At 47.1% G+C, this 20,798-nt stretch overlaps 1 protein-coding gene across 1 annotated transcript in view; it reads right to left on the bottom strand.

Moving 5' to 3' along the window:
* The window catches only part of atp10d (ATPase phospholipid transporting 10D), a 57,827-nt gene that overhangs the window by 7,252 nt on the left and 29,777 nt on the right, over positions 1 to 20,798 (bottom strand). Inside the window, 8 exon segments of the mRNA XM_041972341.1 lie at positions 13 to 197; positions 265 to 391; positions 3,254 to 3,360; positions 4,119 to 4,710; positions 6,014 to 6,199; positions 9,423 to 9,640; positions 10,245 to 10,497; positions 15,131 to 15,243. Coding sequence (XP_041828275.1) covers positions 13 to 197; positions 265 to 391; positions 3,254 to 3,360; positions 4,119 to 4,710; positions 6,014 to 6,199; positions 9,423 to 9,640; positions 10,245 to 10,497; positions 15,131 to 15,243 — 1,781 coding nt within the window.

The raw sequence follows: 20,798 nt of genomic DNA, 5'->3' as shown, positions 1-20,798 counted from the left end.
TCTGACCCTCACCTTGCTTCCACAGTTGGCGGTCAGCAGTGTGGTCCGACTGCCGCAGAAGTTGCAGGCGTTGGCGATGTTGACGGCCGTCTCCTGCTTGTCTCCAGTGAGGACCCAGACTTTGATGCCGGCCCTCTGGAGAGCATGGATGGTCTCTGGGACGTCCTCCTGGAGCCGGTCCACGATCCCGGTGCTTCCTGGAAACAGACGCAGGACTGAGTGGTGCTGCTGCGATACGGCGTCATGGCGACTGCTCGGACCTACCCAGCAGAGTCAGCTCTGTCTCCAGCCTCTGGGCCGACTCCAGCAGAAGCTCCTCTCTGTTCTCGATGCTGCTCTCAGCCACCAGCTGCCTCTTCATCCATGCCTCGTACTCCTCCTCCTCCAGGACCTGGTCCACACACAGAACCGGTCCATCAAACATCCAGAATCATCAGAGACTTTAAACATCTGATCTGGATTAAACTCATCTAGTGCATGCTCACACACACCCACACACCCACATACCCACACCCACACACACACTGTGCCAGACCGATTAATAATAATCAGGGGAAAGCCCTCGCACCTTTGGCAAAGGTCAGAAAGCTGTCTGCTCTCTGATTGGACAGTTTGATTAGTCACCATCCATTTGCTCTGCTTTGGTCCAGAGTTTCTGGTTCCAGATCAGCTGCTTTCTGAGTACCTTTATCCAGAGGTAGGGACCAAAATTTAAATCCATCATCAATGCATCTCTGATACTTGGGAGTCACCACGGCAACAGCTGAGTGTCATCTGCATAGCAGTGGTAGGAGAAACCATGAGAGCTAATGCTGCACCGAGTGAGGAGGTGTATAGTGAAAAGAGAACAGGGCCGAGCACCGAGCCCTGAGGCACCCCTGTTTTCAGCCCATGTGATCTGGACACGCCCCCTCGCCCAGATACTTTGAATGATCTCCCTGTGAGGTAGGACATAAACCACGAGAGGACAGATTCTGAGATGCCAAGCTCCGAGAGTGTGGAGAACAGTATATGATGGTTGACCGTGTCAAAGGCAGCTGACAGGTCCAGCAGTATAAGGACTGAGGATTGACCAGTGGATCTGGCAACCCGTAGGGAATCAGTAACTGACAGGAGAGCCGGTTCAGTACAGCGGCCTTGCCTATAGCCAGACTGATATGGATCTAACAGGTTGTTGTCTTGGAGGAACTGTGAGACCTGACTGAAGACTGCACGCTCTAGTAGTTTAGACATGAATGGAAGCAGTGAGACCGGCCGGTAGTTTCCAACCTGGGCTGGGTTGAGTGTGGGTTTCTTCAGCAGCGGGGGAACCCGAGCTTGCTTGAAGGCAGAAGGAAAGACACCAGATTTAAGAGAGGAGTTGATAATATGAGTTACTGCAGGTTTGATTGTAGGTAAAATGCTCTGCAGGATGTCAGAGGGAACAGGATCAAGAGGACAGGTTGTGGGTTTTGAGCTGACTAGAAGTTTAGAGACTTGGTCCTCATTTAGAGAGCAGAAGGAGCAGAGTGAGGCACCAGTAGCTGGTTTGGTAAGGCTGAGTTGGTCAGGCTCAGTGAATTGGTTACTGATGGTAGCGACCTTTTCAGTGAAGTAGGAAGCAAACATTTCTGCAGTCAGCACAGTGGGAGGCTGAGCAGGTGGTGGAGATAGAAGAGAGTTAAACACCATGAACATGTCGTGTGCTGGGAGCATTGTGGATCTTGTTCTGATAAAAGGTTATCTTGGCCGCCTTTAGGCTGGATGTGAACGTTTCAAGTTTTTGCTGCTACTCAGACAAGTCAGTGTGCTCTTTTGATGCCACTTTCTTTCTGCAGCCCTGAGTCCGGCTCTGTGCTCCCTCAGAACCTCTGTGAGACATGGACTGGGAGGGTTTTGTCTGGCTGATTTGGACACCAGAGGACAGAGTTTGTCCAGAGAGGAGGCGAGAGAGGAGCAGAGTGTTTCTGTAGCCTCATTAACAGACAGTAAGGAGAAGTCTGAGTGGGAAGGGAGGGTAGAGTAAACCTCACCAGACAGCTGTGTAGGTCTGAGGGAGCTCAGGTTTCTGTGGTAGGACACCATTTTTGGAGCCGCTTGATTGACATGAGGAAGGAAGACAGAGAATTTAACCAGGAAGTGGTCTGAGAGGTGCAGCGGGGTGACGGACAGGTCGGCTGTGGAGCAGTTTCTGGTCAGAACCAAGTCAAGAGTATTACCAGCTTTGTGTGTTGGAGGAGTCTGAACCAGTTTGAGATTGAAAGAGTAGAAGAGAGCCAGAAAGTCAGTCGCTGTGGTTTGCTAATGTGAATGTTCATGTCTCCCATGACAATTAGTGGTGTGCCATCATCAGGAATGTCAGAGAGAACCGTGTCCATTTCAGAGACAAACTCATCTATACTGCCACCCGGAGGCGGTAAATGACCAGAATGTATGCAGTGATGGGTGTAGAGACCTTTACTGCGTGATACTCAGGTGATGAGCAGGTAGCCATAGGATGGAGAGGTAAAGTTCCACTTTTTAGAAATAAAAAGCAACAGAAGGAGCAGAGCAGTGTACCAGGAATACCAAGAGGAATTCTGGGAAAAGGGAAGACTGCTGCTAGGGAGAGATCATAATAAAACATCGGATTCATTCTGCCCTTCATAGCTCGAAGATTCCAGGCTGATGGAAAACTTTCCTGCTTCTGAGGAGAGAGGTGCATCATGGGAGAAAACTGTTGCCTTAGTCCATGTGGAAGCTGGAATCCACTAATCCACTGGTCCAATAATCCACTGGTCCACTAATCCGCCGGTCCACTGGTCCACTGGACCACTAGTCCACTGGTCGACAAATCCACTGGTCCGCTGACTGGATATTTAACCTGATTAAACTGGAACATGTGGGTTAACATATTGATAGATAGAAAAAAAATTGACTTTTATTTTGGTTCGGTCCACTGACGAAAAACTGAAGATGAAGAATAAAACATCTTTCTGGACATTTATGTGGGAATAAATGAATCTGTGGGACTGAACCTCCTGAACTGCAGTGGACAAAGCCAGTGAATATTATGGGATGGAGGATGGTTTGTGTGGAGGAGGCTGCATCTCTCTGAAACTTCTCATGAGGAACAGCAGCTCTGGAAAAGGCTCACAAAACTCCAGAGATGATTCCATGGTGACGGAGACGTTCCTGGTTCAGATTCATGTACAGCTGCTTGTTTTCTTTAACAGAAGAAGCCAGATGTTCCAACATGGCCGACGCTGACATCACTTCCTCTCACCGTCCTCACCTTCTTGGCGATGCAGAGTGTCCGGAGTCCGTCCCTGGCGTAGCCGTCCAGGTGTCTCTGGGTCTGCTCTCTGATGTGGTTGGGCACGTCCTCAACCTGTCGTCTACCTGGAAACATAGACACCTGATCAGTCCCCACCGTCCCCATCATGTCCTCCATCCTCACCACCCTCTCTGTCCCCACCGTCTCCTCCATCCTCACCAACCTCTCTGTCCCCACCGTCTCCTCCATCCTCACCCCCCTCTCTGTCCCCATCATCTCCTCCATCCTCACCACCCTCTCTGTCCCCACCGTCCCCACCGTCTCCTCCATCCTCACCACCTTCTCTCTCCCCACCGTCCCCATCGTCTCCTCCATCCTCACCACCCTCTCTGTCCCCATCATTCCCATCATCTCCTCCATCCCCACCACCCTCTCTGTCCCCATCATGTCCTCCATCCCCACCACCCTCTCTGTCCCCATCATGTCCTCCATTCCCACCACCCTCTCTGTCCCCATCATGTCCTCCATCCCCACCACCCTCTCTGTCCCCATCATGTCCTCCATCCTCACCACCCTCTCTGTCCCCACCGTCTCCTCCATCCTCACCAACCTCTCTGTCCCCACCGTCTCCTCCATCCTCACCCCCCCTCTCTGTCCCCATCATCTCCTCCATCCTCACCACCCTCTCTGTCCCCACCGTCTCCTCCATCCTCACCACCTTCTCTCTCCCCACCGTCCCCATCGTCTCCTCCATCTTCACCACCCTCTCTGTCTGCACTGTCTTGTCCAACATCTACACCCTCCACCCTCACATCCTCACTATCACCACAGTTCCCATCATCTCCTCCATCTTCACTGTCCTTATGTCCCCCTTGAATTTTACCTTTTGGGGTCTCCACCAGGTCCATGATGACGGAGTCTGCTCCTTTGGTGTAGACCACGACTTGTCCTGTGAGAGGATGTCGGACCACCACCGACATCCTCTTCCTGTTGGAGTCAAAAGGAAGGATGTGGAGCAGCTGGACCACCAGAGAGCCTATCCCCGGCAGATCCACCATGAGGCTCTCGGCCGAGCGGCCCCTCAGGGTGCAGCGGTACGCCAGGGCCGCGTAGACCAGTGCAGCCTCATCTGGACTCTCCGCCTCATACAGCAGCTGATCATCACACTCCTCTTGCTCCGCCTCCTCCACCGTGTCCTCCCCCTGAGCTGTCTCCTCTTCCTCCAGGCTGATCTTCAGTTTGCAGGTTTCCTGGTTGTTCTCCGGCTCCGGCTCTGACCCGTCGCCGGCGTTGGTGTGGGGGGTCGGAAAAGTGAAGGAGCCGGTCTTCCCCCGGGTGAAGAGTCTGCTGGTGAAGCTGCGGGGGCTACCTCTGATCTGGGGGGCCGACAGGGGGGAGAATGGGGAGAAGCTGAGGCGCTGGAACATCAGCTTGATCTCCTCCAGAGAGCGTAGAGGGGTCTGAGCTTCAGGGACCTGAGGGGGGGCCACAAAAGAGGCAGTTCATGTCGAGGAGAACATGTAGAACATTACGTCTGGATGCAGAAGAAACATGAAAACAAAGTAAAGTATATGAACGGATGATGCAGGTAAAGATGTTAGAGGCCGTTAATGTTGAAGACTCTAAACTTTATTCACACCTTTGGAACTGTAAAGGTAACACGTTGTTATACAGAAAGTTTAAGCATAATGAGTGTGACTGACATTTATTCTGTAAAATACAACCCGGCTTTATGAGCTGCTGAACGGTGGAGCAGTACGAGGCGTTTCTTTGCCTGGCGCTCTGTGGGAAGCCCAGCCAAGCCGGAGGTGAACTGGTGGCAAAAGATCCACATTCTCCGAAATGTTCCTGACTGACTCGAACACTCCCTCCACCTCCATGTAATCAGTGATCTTGGAAGTTCTGATTTCCATAAAACCAGGATATGTTGATGGAATTTTTCAGGAGAAATGGATGAAAGTGTAGAAAAATCTGGGACTGAACTGGAACATCATGAATAAAAGGGTCCATTATTTATTTATTTCAGAATCAGAATCAGAAATACTTTATTAATCCCTTTGGAATTCCTCAGGGAAATTTGTGTCCCCCCCATCCAAGACTAGACAATAACAACATATAACACAAACAGGATCAGGCGTACTGAGGCAGCAGCCATTTCTACAGCACTCCTTGGTCTTAGATATAGGAGAAAGGTAACATTAGGGGAATAAGATGTGGCTATTTATGCTTATTTCTGTTTTATTTACTTTCAATCCAACATTTTCTTGTTGCCTTTAGTTATTTTTACATTTTGTCTAATTTTAATTTCCATTTATTTTTATTCTGATTCCACGTTTTCACTAATCAGCATGTGTCTTTGTATATTTCTATTCTGATTAAGTCCTAAAATACCTTCTAGAAATGTTTATCTGCCTCGAGTGTTTCCTCAACAAATTCCTGGGATTCATTTATGTTTCCCAACCACGACAGCATTTCCTTCATTCCTCCATGGATCAGCCTTTTTAATAAAAGATGATATTTTTGTCCATCGGAGTGGAGGTGGGGCAGGGTTCTCCCCCGCTGGCTGTCCAGGTGTTGCTGGTCTAAAAGTGACTACCAGGTTATAATCTACTGATCCAAGCAGAATTCATGTTTCTAAATCTTTTCTTTACATGCTTGTGTTTCTGCATCATTTCCAAGCGGTTGTCCATCCTCGTCCCTGATCTGAGGACCAGATGAATCCTCGTCACATGCGGGCCGACAGGTGAGTTCACCTGATGAAGGGAAACAGCGACTCACCACGTGGCGTGGCTGGCCGGGTGACGACACCACCACGCTGTTACAGATGGCCAGAGCCAGGAAGAAGTCGGTGATGTAGGACAGCTCCAGGCTGGACGGCGTCTCCACAGAGTCCTCCCGCAGCGAAGAAGAAGACAGACAGTCCAGCTTCCTCACCAGCTCCGGGTCCGGCACCACGTCCTTGGCCTGGACAGAAGCACACGCCACAGTTCATGGCTTCAAGAGTAGGACGAGGAGGACCGAAGCTTTTTCTATATGCTGAGAACAAAAGTCGTTAAAACATGAAGAAAGTTAAATTAGAAGTATGAGAAGAAGAAGCGGTTCCAGCTGACTTGCAGCTCGGTGGGACTTTATTCCAGCTGGAGGAGGAGGGAAAACCAAAAGCAGCTTCTCCAGGTTGGGTCTGAACTCTGGAAACTAAACCTGAGAGAAGCAGTGTTTGCTGGTCTAAACAGGACGGATGTGATGCTTTCATGTCTCTAAACGTCTGAACGAACACATTCATGGTCCAGAGGTTATTGATTAACAGCTGATCTCGAACGACAAGATCAGCCACAAACAAACCCAGAAGCATGAATGGACCACTAAATGTTCTGGTTCTGGATCTAAATGGTCCTCTTCATCATCATCATCATCATCATCATCAGCTGATCCAGGACCAGTTGTTGATGGCTTCACTATCCCAACTGCCACATTGACTCCATTATGCTGTTTGTCTTAGCAGCCATTCAAACCCATCCGTGTCCACATGTCATCAGGCCGAAACCTCAGTGGATGAACAGCTGATTGATAACAAACGAGCACCAACCACGAGTGAAAGAAAAGTTTTTCTGTTGTCATTCATATTCTCTGAAAAATGGCCAAGAAATCCTAAATTCTGCCAGGTTATGTAAACTTATGAGCACAACTGTGTGATGTAAAGTGGATCCAGCTTCTCCTAACAGACTGGAAGTTGGATTTTCTGTGCTTGACTGAAACGTTTTAATAGGCCAATGACTTTTCTCAGCTCCTCCGGGTTGTGTTTACATCTGTCATCACCGTGGCAACGGCCGGGAGGAGGTCTCGCAATGATTTTTGGTGAGAAATGGAAAGTCCTGCCAGTGTCTGTGCCCCTGAATGTACTGTATCAGAACTAGCTGGACCCACTCCTACCATCACTGCTACAGCTTACCGGCCTCCTCTCCGCCCGGATCCTCCACCTATCCACCCTCTCACCAAGGAGAACACATGGATGAAACCAACCTGCCTCTCACCACAGACTTTTCGTCTTGCTTGGAAAGTTTTGGCTTCTGTGAATACATAGACTTTCCCTCTCACACCAGGGACATAGCCTTGATTAAAGTGCTGCTCTGGCCCCACCCCCTCCAGCTGGACCGCTGATGAACTTCCTGTAACCGATCATTTCCTCTCATTTAACGTTGCACCACGTCTCGTCTCATACCGGCTATAAAGGACATTGATGTAGATGCTTTCCACCACAATACTGCAAATCTTTCGCTCCCAGGTTATTTACCCAACCAGATGAGCTCGCAGCTCATTACAACAGTCTAACCAGCATCCTCAGTTTCCTTCCCTCACCTGCCTCCGGGTACACCCCCGAACTCAATGAAAGCAAGAGGTCGTCAACTTGAGCGGCTCCATAAAAGAACCGGACTCACAAGGAAACTCTTTTACTACATTACAAGGATTTAATTTCTTAAACCAAATTATTATTCCAGCCTGATAATCTCAAATGAAGGAAACACAAATACTGTTCTCACTACTAAACACCACCCACCCCCACCTGTTCTCAACGGCCACATGTAACTCCATAATGCTGTTTTTCACAGAGAAAATTCCCAACATTCATCAGCACCTACGTTTAAATTCACCCCTCCCTTCCTGAACCCCCCCTCCACTGCCAGGCCTCCCCACTGCTTCTCAAATCTAACCCATCCTGATCAAATCCCGCCTCTTCTCACTGCTTCCCCTCATAACCGCCATCGTTCACTCGTCACCTCTGGTCCTGTACCATCATCCTCCCAAACTGCATCCGTCACTGAAAAAAACTGATCCAAACCGTTTCAATAACCTCCGTCCATGTCTAAGTTCTAGAGTAGAAGCCATTCAACTCCACTCACACCGGTCTCAGCATCTCCTCTACGAACCGTCCAGTCTGGTTTTCACCACCATCGCAGCACAGAAACAGCCCTCAACAGTTAGCACGACCTCCTCCTCACAGCCGACTCTGGTTTCTCTCCATTCTCATCTTTCTTGATCTGACTGCTGCCTTTGATTCAATCTCTCACCCCATCCTCCTCAGTCCACTCTCCTCCATCGGTTTCACTCCCTTCAGCTGGTTTAACTCGTATCTCTCCGGCTGAACTCGGTTCATACAGTTAAAATCATTCAGATCCCTCCCCAGTCACTACAGGTGTGCCCCAGGGCTCTGTACTGGAGCCCCTTCTCTTCATCATGTACTTCCTTCCCCTTGGCTGTATATTCCACAAATTTAACATTAATTTTCACTGTTTCGCGGATGACACCCAACTCTACCTCCCATCCAAGCCCAACCCTACACTCCCACCCTCCTCCCTCACCTCCTGTCTGTCTGCAATAAAAACCTGGTTCACCTCAAACTTCCTGAAACTAAACGTTAATAAAACAGAAATTCTTCTAGTCGGAACAAAATCCATGTTCTCCAAAGTAAACAGTTTCTCTGTGACCACGGCCGACTCCAGCCCCCCCCCCCTTGCTGCCGCTATCCTCATTAACAATCTCATCGGTCACGCATTGATTACTGCAACTCGCTCCTGTTTGGTCTTTCTCATAAGACCCTCCACAAGCTTGAACTGGTCCAGAACTCAGCTGCCCGGATCACCACTAAAACCTCCTCATATCACCACATCCCACCCATCCTACAGCAACTCTGGCTCCCAGTATTTTACCGTATCCATTTCAAACTGCTGCTCTACACCTTCAAGGCCATCCATAACCTCACCCCTCCATATCTGTCTGATACCCTCCACATCCACCTCACTGTACCCCCCGCCCGCCTCAGCTCCACGGGGATCCGAGCCGTTGGTCCTCTGCTCCCCAGCTCTGGAAGTCCTGCTATCTTCAGACCCAGACTGAAAACTCACCAAACTGCTGACTTATTGTAACCACTAGACTGCAAATGTACTCTATTCATGCATTTCTGTATTTTCTCTCTTCTCTTAGTGCACTTTGTTGTTTTTATTCCTGATTATTGTTTTCATGTTGAAAAGTGTCCTTGGAGGTCTGGAAAGGCACTTTGAATGAAAATGTATTATTATTATTATTCCTGGTGCAGAAAAGCGCTTTTTAAATACAGACCGTTTACCATTTAAGAGCATTTAAAGTGTTCAGGCTAGTTTCATGAAGGGTTTCTGGCCTGTGTGTTTCTGACCGTGCAGCTGCAGAAGGCGCCGGTCTTCGCCTGAACGTGATTGGACAGCTGGTCCTCGTCCTCCGCTGACTCAGCGGTGAGCGTGTGCAGAGAGACGGAGCTCCGGTTGCAGCTCAGCGAGCGGCAGCTCAGAGACTTCCTGCTGCAGCCCGACTTCAGGGTGGCAGAGCGGCCGGACACCTCCGCCCTCTCCGCCTCGTACACCTCCAACCTCCGAGCTGACACACACACACACACACACAGAAATGTGATGTTAGTCATGTGATCATCTGATCACTGGATCTCAGGTAAAAAACGTTTTCCATGAGCAGATGGAAGAACATCCTGATTTCATCCTGAACCTCGTCTGTCACCGTCCTGAAGTCTGATCTGATTGGTCAAAAACGGTGCAGGTACATTCAACTGGCCAATAGAAAGGCGGGACACCAGCACCTGTCATGATGATGTCAAACCGGAGGTGAAACCTGGATCAGGAACGGGCTGTTTCAGACAGGTGGGAGTCCTCTGGAGATCACCAAGAAACCAGCTCTGATGGATCCAACAAACTGGAATCCAGAATTCCCGACTAAAAACAGAATTTCTAACTTTCATAACAACATTCCTTAATCTAAAACAGAATTCCCAATTTTAAAAAAAATGATTTTTTGACTATAAAAAGAATTCCTGATTAATATCAGACTTCCCGTCCTGTCTCTAATGATATAATTCCTGACAATAATAACAGAATTCCTGACTCTTACAACAGAATTAGGGACTAATGACAGAATTCCTCACTTTAATGAATTCCTTGGGTGAAAATCCGTCACTGTCACAGCTTCTTACCGTTTTCCTTGTGAGGATAGTCCACCCCGTAAATACTGCAGCGGCAGAACACCATCTTGTTCTCGGTCAGCGTTCCCGTCTTATCAGAGAACAGGTACTGGATCTGACCCAGGTCCTCTGTGATGTTCAGGGCCCGGCACTGGATCCTGGAGTCCAGCTCCTCGTTGTACAGGTCTAAGTCGTTGTTGATGAAGTAGATCTGACCCAGTTTAACAATCTCGATGGACACGTAGAGGGAGATGGGGATCAGGACCTGTTGGTCAGAAACCAGTTACCGGAGAATGGATGATCTGGATCCAGACTCACACAATGCTGGAACATCCGGACAATGAAACAATGACCTGATGTCACATGACCCTGCGGGAGCGTCTAAGGTTGCCTGAGTTTACTGAGTCTTGGATCTGCAGCAAATGTGTAACCCTTAAACCTGCATCAGGAGTCCCCGAGGTCCTCCTCTTCCACCACCAGGAGCGGTGGTGTGTAGCCCTGTGGGGTAAATATGATGGATAGGTACCTTTTAGCTGATCTACGGAGGTTTTCCAGCATTTCTATCCCGTCCAGGAGGTTTACAATCCAGCCACTAAATGTAGTTTTATTCAGAGACTCTATCTGGTAAATCCACAATGATCCATGATAACAGCATTATTTATCACATTTCACCATAAAAACATCACCATCACTACTATGTTGCTAGGAGACCTCTATTTAGACCTGGACATGATGATGAAGCCACTTCCTGTCAGACTTTCCACCAATCAGAGAGCTTAGATTGACAGTAACGTCCAATCAGGAGCAGCCAAAGGTCAACCAGTGAGCAGACTGGTTTATACTGGGATTAAAAGCTGCTACAGACTGGTTTATACTGGGATTAAAAGCTGCTACAGACTGGTTTATACTGGGATTAAAAGCTGCTACAGACTGGTTTATACTGGGATTAAAAGCTGTTACAGACTGGTTTATACTGGGATTAAAAGCTGTTACAGACTGGTTTATACTGGGATTAAAAGCTGCTACAGACTGGTTTACACTGGGATTAAAAGCTGCTACAGACTGGTTTATACTGGGATTAAAAGCTGCTACAGACTGGTTTATACTGGGATTAAAAGCTGCTACAGACTGGTTTATACTGGGATAAAAGCTGCTACAGACTGGTTTATACTGGCATTAAAAGCTGCTACAGACTGGTTTATACTGGGATTAAAAGCTGTTACAGACTGGTTTATACTGGGATTAAAAGATGCTACAGACTGGTTTATACTGGGATTAAAAGCTGCTACAGACTGGTTTATACTGGGATTAAAAGCTGCTACAGACTGGTTTATACTGGGATTAAAAGCTGCTACAGACTGGTTTATACTGGGATTAAAAGCTGTTACAGACTGGTTTATACTGGGATTAAAAGCTGTTACAGACTGGTTTATACTGGGATTAAAAGCTGCTACAGACTGGTTTATACTGGGATTAAAAGCTGCTACAGACTGGTTTATACTGGGATTAAAAGCTGCTACAGACTGGTTTATACTGGGATTAAAAGCTGCTACAGACTGGTTTATACTGGGATAAAAGCTGCTACAGACTGGTTTATACTGGGATTAAAAGCTGCTACAGACTGGTTTATACTGGGATTAAAAGCTGTTACAGACTGGTTTATACTGGGATTAAAAGATGCTACAGACTGGTTTATACTGGGATTAAAAGCTGCTACAGACTGGTTTATACTGGGATTAAAAGCTGCTACAGACTGGTTTATACTGGGATTAAAAGCTGCTACAGACTGGTTTATACTGGGATTAAAAGCTGTTACAGACTGGTTTATATTGGGATTAAAAGATGCTACAGACTGGTTTATACTGGGATTAAAAGCTGCTACAGACTGGTTTATACTGGGATTAAAAGATGCTACAGACTGGTTAATACTGGGAGTAAAAGATGCTACAGACTGGTTTATACTGGGATTAAAAGCTGCTACAGACTGGTTTATACTGGGATTAAAAGCTGCTACAGACTGGTTTATACTGGGATTAAAAGCTGTTACAGACTGGTTTATACTGGGATTAAAAGCTGCTACAGACTGGTTTATACTGGGATTAAAAGCTGCTACAGACTGGTTTATACTGGGATTAAAGCTGTTACAGACTGGTTTATACTGGGATTAAAAGCTGCTACAGACTGGTTTATACTGGGATTAAAAGCTGTTACAGACTTGTTTATACTGGGATTAAAAGCTGTTACAGACTGGTTTATACTGGGATTAAAAGCTGTTACAGACTGGTTTATACTGGGATTAAAAGCTGCTACAGACTGGTTTATACTGGGATTAAAAGCTGCTACAGACTGGTTTATACTGGGATTAAAAGCTGCTACAGACTGGTTTATACTGGGATTAAAAGCTGCTACAGACTGGTTTATACTGGGATAAAAGCTGCTACAGACTGGTTTATACTGGGATTAAAAGCTGCTACAGACTGGTTTATACTGGGATTAAAAGCTGTTACAGACTGGTTTATACTGGGATTAAAAGATGCTACAGACTGGTTTATACTGGGATTAAAAGCTGCTACAGACTGGTTTATACTGGGATTAAAAGCTGCTACAGACTGGTTTATACTGGGATTAAAAGCTGTTACAGACTGGTTTATACTGGGATTAAAAGCTGCTACAGACTGGTTTATACTGGGATTAAAAGATGCTACAGACTGGTTTACACTGGGATTAAAAGCTGCTACAGACTGGTTTATACTGGGATTAAAAGCTGCTACAGACTGGTTTATACTGGGATTAAAAGCTGCTACAGACTGGTTTATACTGGGATTAAAAGCTGCTACAGACTGGTTTATACTGGGATTAAAAGCTGTTACAGACTGGTTTATACTGGGATTAAAAGCTGCTACAGACTGGTTTATACTGGGATAAAAGCTGCTACAGACTGGTTTATACTGGGATTAAAAGCTGCTACAGACTGGTTTATACTGGGATTAAAAGCTGTTACAGACTGGTTTATACTGGGATTAAAAGCTGCTACAGACTGGTTTATACTGGGATTAAAAGCTGCTACAGACTGGTTTATACTGGGATTAAAAGCTGCTACAGACTGGGTTATACTGGGATTAAAAGCTGCTACAGACTGGTTTATACTGGGATTAAAAGCTGCTACAGACTGGTTTATACTGGGATTAAAAGCTGTTACAGACTGGTTTATACTGGGATTAAAAGATGCTACAGACTGGTTTACACTGGGATTAAAAGCTGCTACAGACTGGTTTATACTGGGATTAAAAGATGCTACAGACTGGTTAATACTGGGAGTAAAAGATGCTACACACTGGTTTATACTGGGATTAAAAGCTGCTACAGACTGGTTTATACTGGGATTAAAAGCTGCTACAGACTGGTTTATACTGGGATTAAAAGCTGCTACAGACTGGTTTATACTGGGATTAAAAGCTGTTACAGACTGGTTTATACTGGGATTAAAAGCTGCTACAGACTGGTTTATACTGGGATTAAAAGCTGCTACAGACTGGTTTATACTGGGATTAAAGCTGTTACAGACTGGTTTATACTGGGATTAAAAGATGCTACAGACTGGTTTATACTGGGATTAAAAGCTGTTACAGACTGGTTTATACTGGGATTAAAAGCTGCTACAGACTGGTTAATACTGGGAGTAAAAGATGCTACACACTGGTTTATACTGGGATTAAAAGCTGCTACAGACTGGTTTATACTGGGAGTAAAATATGCTACACACTGGTTTATACTGGGATTAAAAGCTGCTACAGACTGGTTTATACTGGGATTAAAAGATGCTACAGACTGGTTTATACAGTGATTAAAAGCTGCTACAGACTGGTTTATACTGGGATTAAAAGCTGTTACAGACTGGTTTATACTGGGATGCTACAGACCCCCGTATGCTACAGACTGGTTTATACTGGGATTAAAAGCTGCTACACACTGGTTTATACTGGGATTAAAAACTGCTACAGACTGGTTTATACTGGGATTAAAAGATGCTACAGACTGGTTAATACTGGGAGTAAAAGATGCTACAGACTGGTTTATACTGGGATTAAAGCTGTTACAGACTGGTTTATACTGGGATTAAAAGATGCTACAGACTGGTTTATACTGGGATTAAAAGCTGTTACAGACTGGTTTATACTGGGATTAAAAGCTGCTACAGACTGGTTAATACTGGGAGTAAAAGATGCTACACACTGGTTTATACTGGGATTAAAAGCTGCTACAGACTGGTTTATACTGGGAGTAAAAGATGCTACACACTGGTTTATACTGGGATTAAAAGCTGCTACAGACTGGTTTATACTGGGATTAAAAGATGCTACAGACTGGTTTATACAGTGATTAAAAGCTGCTACAGACTGGTTTATACTGGGATTAAAAGCTGTTACAGACTGGTTTATACTGGGATGCTACAGACCCCCGTATGCTACAGACTGGTTTATACTGGGATTAAAAGCTGCTACACACTGGTTTATACTGGGATTAAAAACTGCTACAGACTGGTTTATACTGGGATTAAAAGATGCTACAGACTGGTTAATACTGGGAGTAAAAGATGCTACAGACTGGTTTATACTGGGATTAAAAGCTGCTACAGACTGGTTTATACTGGGATTAAAAGCTGCTACAGACTGGGTTATACTGGGATTAAAAGCTGCTACAGACTGGTTTATACTGGGATTAAAAGCTGCTACAGACTGGTTTATACTGGGATTAAAAGCTGCTACAGACTGGGTTATACTGGGATTAAAAGCTGCTACAGACTGGTTTATACTGGGATTAAAAGCTGCTACATCAGGAATCTTTGGAAAGGCCTGTAAACGCCTGAGCTGAAGCAGTCTCTGTAACCTGACACACACCTGTAGGACAATGATCATGGTCCAGAAGACGTAGAACCCGGCCAGGACTGGAGACGTCTCCCCATCCACCTGGAAGACCGGATCTCTGAGGTCCTTCAGCCAGAGTCCATGACCTGAAAAAGACCCGGAAACCAGAGCTAGATGAGTTCTGCAGACATGGCTGATCCCTTGTCCCGGTTCTGTTACCATAGAAACACAGAGATGGGTCTACAGTCCAGAGTTCTACATCTTTGTGTTGTTTACTGAAAAACAACAAGAGTTCTACAGTAAAACATGAAAAATGGGGAAAAAGTCCGTTTTTCCAGTTTTGACGCTTCCTCCTCTTTTCTTCCTCTTCTGTTTTCTCTCAGACAAACTAAACATCCGTCCTCTGATCCGGATCCAGACTGATCGGTCTCTCCTCCAGCTGATCCCAGTTTTTCCGCCAGTCTTGTACCAGATCTTCCTAAAGTTCTGGGCTGGATTCCGAACTGAGGAGTTTCCAACCGTGATGATCTCTGAGTCACCTGGTTACCACTTTTCCTCCATCAGGCTGGAAAACGAACAGGTTTTCTGGATCAATGGAAGAACTTCTAATACGGTTCCTGGTTCCTTCTGGGAAGAATTGGGAGAACTGGGAGTGATGAACCTCCTAGTCTGTCAGGTCTCATGGCATCATTCACCTTCCCACCTTCAGATGATCGGTTCTTTTTGCAGCAGGAACCAGTTATAGCCGGATGCTTCTTCCACCTGGAACGACAACTCCCGTCACGACGCACTGACTTTCAGTCTTAATGCTGCTGCACCATCAACCTAAGATCCAGGACCTGAAACAGAACCAGGACCTGTGGATTATCTCCACATCACCCAAGGCCTTCAAAAGATGTCTCTATCCCCGACCGGACCCTAGAGACTACCATCTACCAAGAACCACAGGGCTCCCCATCCTCATCCTTCTCTTAGACCATTGACCCTGACAGAGCAGGGCCCGGGAGGATGGAGGAGGTTCACGGAGCAGAAGCAGAGTTCACAACAAAGATAACACGCCATGATGCATTCAGGGTCCTGCTGTAGTTTCACTACTACTGACAGCTGTTCTGAGATCTGGACCCAGCAGGATTCCTGTGGTAGTAAAATCAGGACTGGAACAGCTTGTGGGGTGAATGGATCTAATCTGGTAACTGGACCATGTAGAACTCAGAATACAGCAGAGACCAGAGGAAACTTCAGAAAGCTGCTGGACTTCATATCAGATCTCTGTTAGTTCATGACTTCATCGTTTCTCAGGTTAGATTTTCTCTTCCTGACAGAAACGTGGTGAACAGAAGACACAAGTGCTGCAGTTCTTAATGAAACATTTTAGGTTTAGGAATAAATGTGGAAACAGGAGGAAAGGGGGAGGAGAAGCTGCCTTTTTTACAGATTCATTCCAGTGGAAAGAGATTTCATTTGCTGGTTTTACTTCTTCTGAACATCTTATTTTTATTTTAAGGCTGTTTCTAAAATCCTGTTTTAATTGTCTCCAGACATCCAGGAAACTGAGCAGAATTTACTGATGAATTTTCTGGATTATTGCGGTTCTCTCGACTGATTTTAACCATTTTATCTGAACATCCACATGGATAACATGACGGATGGGAATGTGAAGGAAGTTTCTTCCATACTGGACGTTTCCATAGCAACATGGAAAAGAACCAACCCACATTCCAGGCCACATTCTGGACCTGGTTCTCTCTGATGGTGGGGATATTTCCTCTGCTGTGGTCGCTGACTCGGCCTTGTCTGAGCATTTCTGTATTCAGTGTGATTTCCTGATCACTCAGAATGTCCAACCAGCTGCTCCTTGGTTAGGAAGAGGAGCATGAATGAAAGAAGAAGAGCTCAGTGTGTGGAAGGCAGAGTTATGTTTCCAACAACCAGAGCAGAGTCAGCTGAGGGACTCCTGGATCATCTTGAATGTAATGGATGCTGTGGCCCCGATAAGAACCAGGAGCACCTTGAGCAAACAGAAAGCAGCATGGAGAACCATCACTGTGGTCACCAGCCTACAGAGAGAAAGCAGGAAAACTGAGCCTGACTCTGAGCTGTAGAAACAAAGCCTGCGTAGCTTTAACACTGAGCTGTGAAGGCCAGAGCTGCATTTATCTGGAATGATCCACAAGAACGTCAACAATTCTGTTTGCTACGATGGAAAACTTCCAGTCCAGCCCAGAGCTCCTCTCCACCGACAAATAAAAACAACTTTTAAACCAAAACATTAAAACCATTAGAAAAAATATTAATTCCACACAGTCACACAAGAAAACTAGTCTGTGACTAAAACCTGGAAATAATTCTGATGTTATGTCGCAATTCATCGTTCTGGTCTAGTATCAGTCCTGGTTCTGGTCTAGTAGTAATCCTGGTTCTGGTCTAGTATCAGTCCTGGTTCTGGTTCAGCCCAGCAGACATATGATGTGTCAGTGTCTGGAGCAAATAAACACCTGGATGAGGGAGAATTTTCTACAATTAAATGAAGATAAAACTGAGATTATTCTGTTTGGTAGCAAAGAGAAGAGGGTCAGCATTGGTAAAAACCTGGAGACTCGGGCTCTTAAAACCACCAACCAAGTTGGTAACCTTGGAGAGTTGATAGACTCAGATCTGACTTTCAGCAGCCACATCAAAGCTTCACTAAGAAGCTTTTTACCATCAACAGAATTAAAAGTTTAGTCTCCCAGAAAGACCAAGAGAAACTCATCCATGCATTCATCTCCAGTAGACTGGATTACTGTAATGGTCTTTTAACAGGACTTCCCAGTAAGATCACTTAACATCTGCAGCTCATCCAAAGAATTTTAACCAGGACTAAGAGATCTGAACACATTTTTAAAATCTTTACACTGGTTTCCAGTCAGTCACAGAAAAGATTTTAAAACCCTTCTGATTGTTTACATCCCAGAACGGTTAAGGTCCAGAATCCATCTGTTATATTTAGAGAATATAAACCTAGCAGAGCTTGTAGATCCAAAGACTCTGGTCAACCAGTCCAGACCAGAGTTCAGTCCAGAGTCCGGAACAGAGTTCAGACCCGAGGCCAGACCAGAGTCCAGAACAGGGTCCAAACAAAAGTCTAGACCAGAGTCCAGACCAGGGTCAAGACCAGAGTCCAGAACAAAGTCCAGACCAGAATCCAGACCAGAGTACAGACCAGAGTTCAGACAAGAGTACAGAACAGGGTCCAGGCCAGAGTCCAGAACAGGGTCCAGACCAGAGTCCAGACCAGAATCCAGACCAGAGTACAGATCAGGATCCAGACCAGGGTCCAGACCAGAGTCCAGAACAGGGTCAAACACAAGAGTCCAGACCAGGGTAAAGACCTGAGTACAGACCAGAGTTCAGACCAGAGTCCAGACCAGGGTCTAGAACAGGGTCCAAACAAGAGTCCAGACCAGAGTCCAGACCAGGGTCCAGAACAGAGTACAGACCAGAGTCCAGACTGCAGTCCAGAATAGGGTCCAGAACAGGGTCCAGACCAGGGTCCAGAACAGAGTCCAGAACAGGGTCCAGACCAGAGTCCAGGCTAGAGTCCAGACCAGGGTCCAGACAAGAGTCCAGACCAGAGTTCAGACCAGAGTCCAGAACAGGGTCCAGACCAGATTCTAGACAACAGTCCAGATCAGAGTCCAGGCCAGAGTCCAGACCAGAGTCCAGGCCGGAGTCCAGAACAGGGTCTAGGCCAGAGTCCAGACCAGGGTCCAGAACAGGGTCCATACCAGAGTCCAGAACAGGGTCCAGAACAGGGTCCAGACCAGAGTCCAGAACAGAGTCCAGACCAGAGTCCGGAACAGGGTCCAGAAAAGCGTCCAGAACAGAGTACAGAACAGGGTCTTCACCAGAGTTTAGACCAAATTCCACACCAGGGTCCAGAACAGAGTCCAGACCAGAGTCCGGACCAGAATCCAAACCACAGTCTAGACCAAGTTCCAGACCAGAGTCCAGACCAGAGTTGAGACCAGACTCCAGACCAGAGTCCAGAACAAAGTCCAGACCAGAGTCCAGACCAGTGTCCAGACAAGAGTACAGACCAGAGTCCAGAATAGGGACCAGGCCCGAGACCAGTACCCAAGGCCAGACCAGAGTCCAGACCAGGATCCAGAAAAGAGTCCAGAACAGGGTCCAGACTGGAGTGTAGACCAGAGTCCAGACCAGAGTTGAGACCAGAGTCCACACCAGAGTCCAGAACAGGGTCTAGAACAGGGTCCAGACCAGAGTCGAGAACAGGGTCCAGACTAGGGTACAGACCAGAGTCCAGACTGGAGTGTAGACCAGAGTTGAGAACAGAGTCCAGACCAGAGTCCAGAACAGAGTCCAGACCATGGTCCAGAACAGAGTCAAGAACAGGGTCCAGAATAGGGTCCAGACCAGAGTCCAGAACAGGGTCCAGAACAGGATCCAGAGCAGAGTCCAGACTGGAGTCCAGACAAGAGTACAGACCAGAGTCCAGAACAGGGTCCAGGCCCGAGTCCAGAACAGGGTCCAGACCAGAGTCTAGACCAGAGTCCAGTACCCAAGGCCAGACCAGAGTCCAGACCAGGGTCCAGAAAAGAGTCCAGAACAGGGTCCAGACTGGAGTGTAGACCAGAGTCCAGACCAGAGTTGAAACCAGAGTCCACACCACAGTCCAGAACAGGGTCCAGAACAGAGTCCAGAACAGGGTCCAGAATAGGGTCCAGACCAGAGTCTAGACCAGAGTAAAGAACAGGGTCCAGAATAGGGTCTAGACCAGAGTCTAGACCAGAGTAAAGAACAGGGTCCAGAATAGGGTCTAGAACAGGGTCCAGACCAGAGTCCAGAACAGAGTCGAGAACAGGGTCCAGACCAGAGTACAGACCAGAGTCCAGACTGGAGTGTAGACCAGAGTCCAGACCAGAGTTGAGACCAGAGTAAAGAACAGGGTCCAGAACAGAATCCAGACCAGAGTCCAGTCCGGAGTCCACAACAGGGTCCAGGACAGAGTCCAGAACAGCGTCCAGACCAGGGTCCAGACAAGAGTCCAGCCCAGAGTTCAGACCAGAGTCCAGAACAGGGTGCGAAACAGGGTCCAGAACAGAGTCCAGAACAAAGTCCAGACCAGAGTCCAAACATGTGTCCAGAACAGAATCCAGACAAGAGTAAAGTACAGAGTCCAGAACAGTGTCCAGCCCTGGTCCAGAACAGGGTCCAGACCAGGGTCCAGACCAGAGTCCAGACCGGAGTTCAGACCACAGTCCAGACCAGGGTCCAGAACAGAATCCAGAACAGGGTCCAGACCAGAGTCCAGACTGGGGTATAGACCAGAGTCCAGACCAGAGTTGAGACCAGACTCCAGACCAGGGTCTAGAACAGGGTCCAGACAAGAGTCCAGACCAGAGTCCAGACCAGAATCCAGAACAGGGTCCAGAACAGAGTCCAGGACAGGGTCCAGACCAGAGTCCAGAACAGGGTCCAGAATAGGATCCAGAATAGGGTCCAGAACAGGGTCCAGACCAAATTCCAGACCAAAGTCCAGAACAGGGTCCCGAAGAGAGTCCAGACCATGGTCCAGACCAGAGTCATGACCAGGGTCCAGACCAGAGTCCAGACTGGAGTCCAGACCGGAGTCCAGAACAGGGTCCAGACCAGAGTCCAGAATAGGGTCCAGACCAGAGTCTAGACCAGAGTAAAGAAC

This window comes from Melanotaenia boesemani, chromosome 20, assembly GCF_017639745.1.
Source record: "Melanotaenia boesemani isolate fMelBoe1 chromosome 20, fMelBoe1.pri, whole genome shotgun sequence".
NCBI lineage: Eukaryota > Metazoa > Chordata > Actinopteri > Atheriniformes > Melanotaeniidae > Melanotaenia > Melanotaenia boesemani.
Note: the sequence above shows the minus strand (reverse complement) of the source record. Positions and strands in the feature narration are given on the sequence as shown.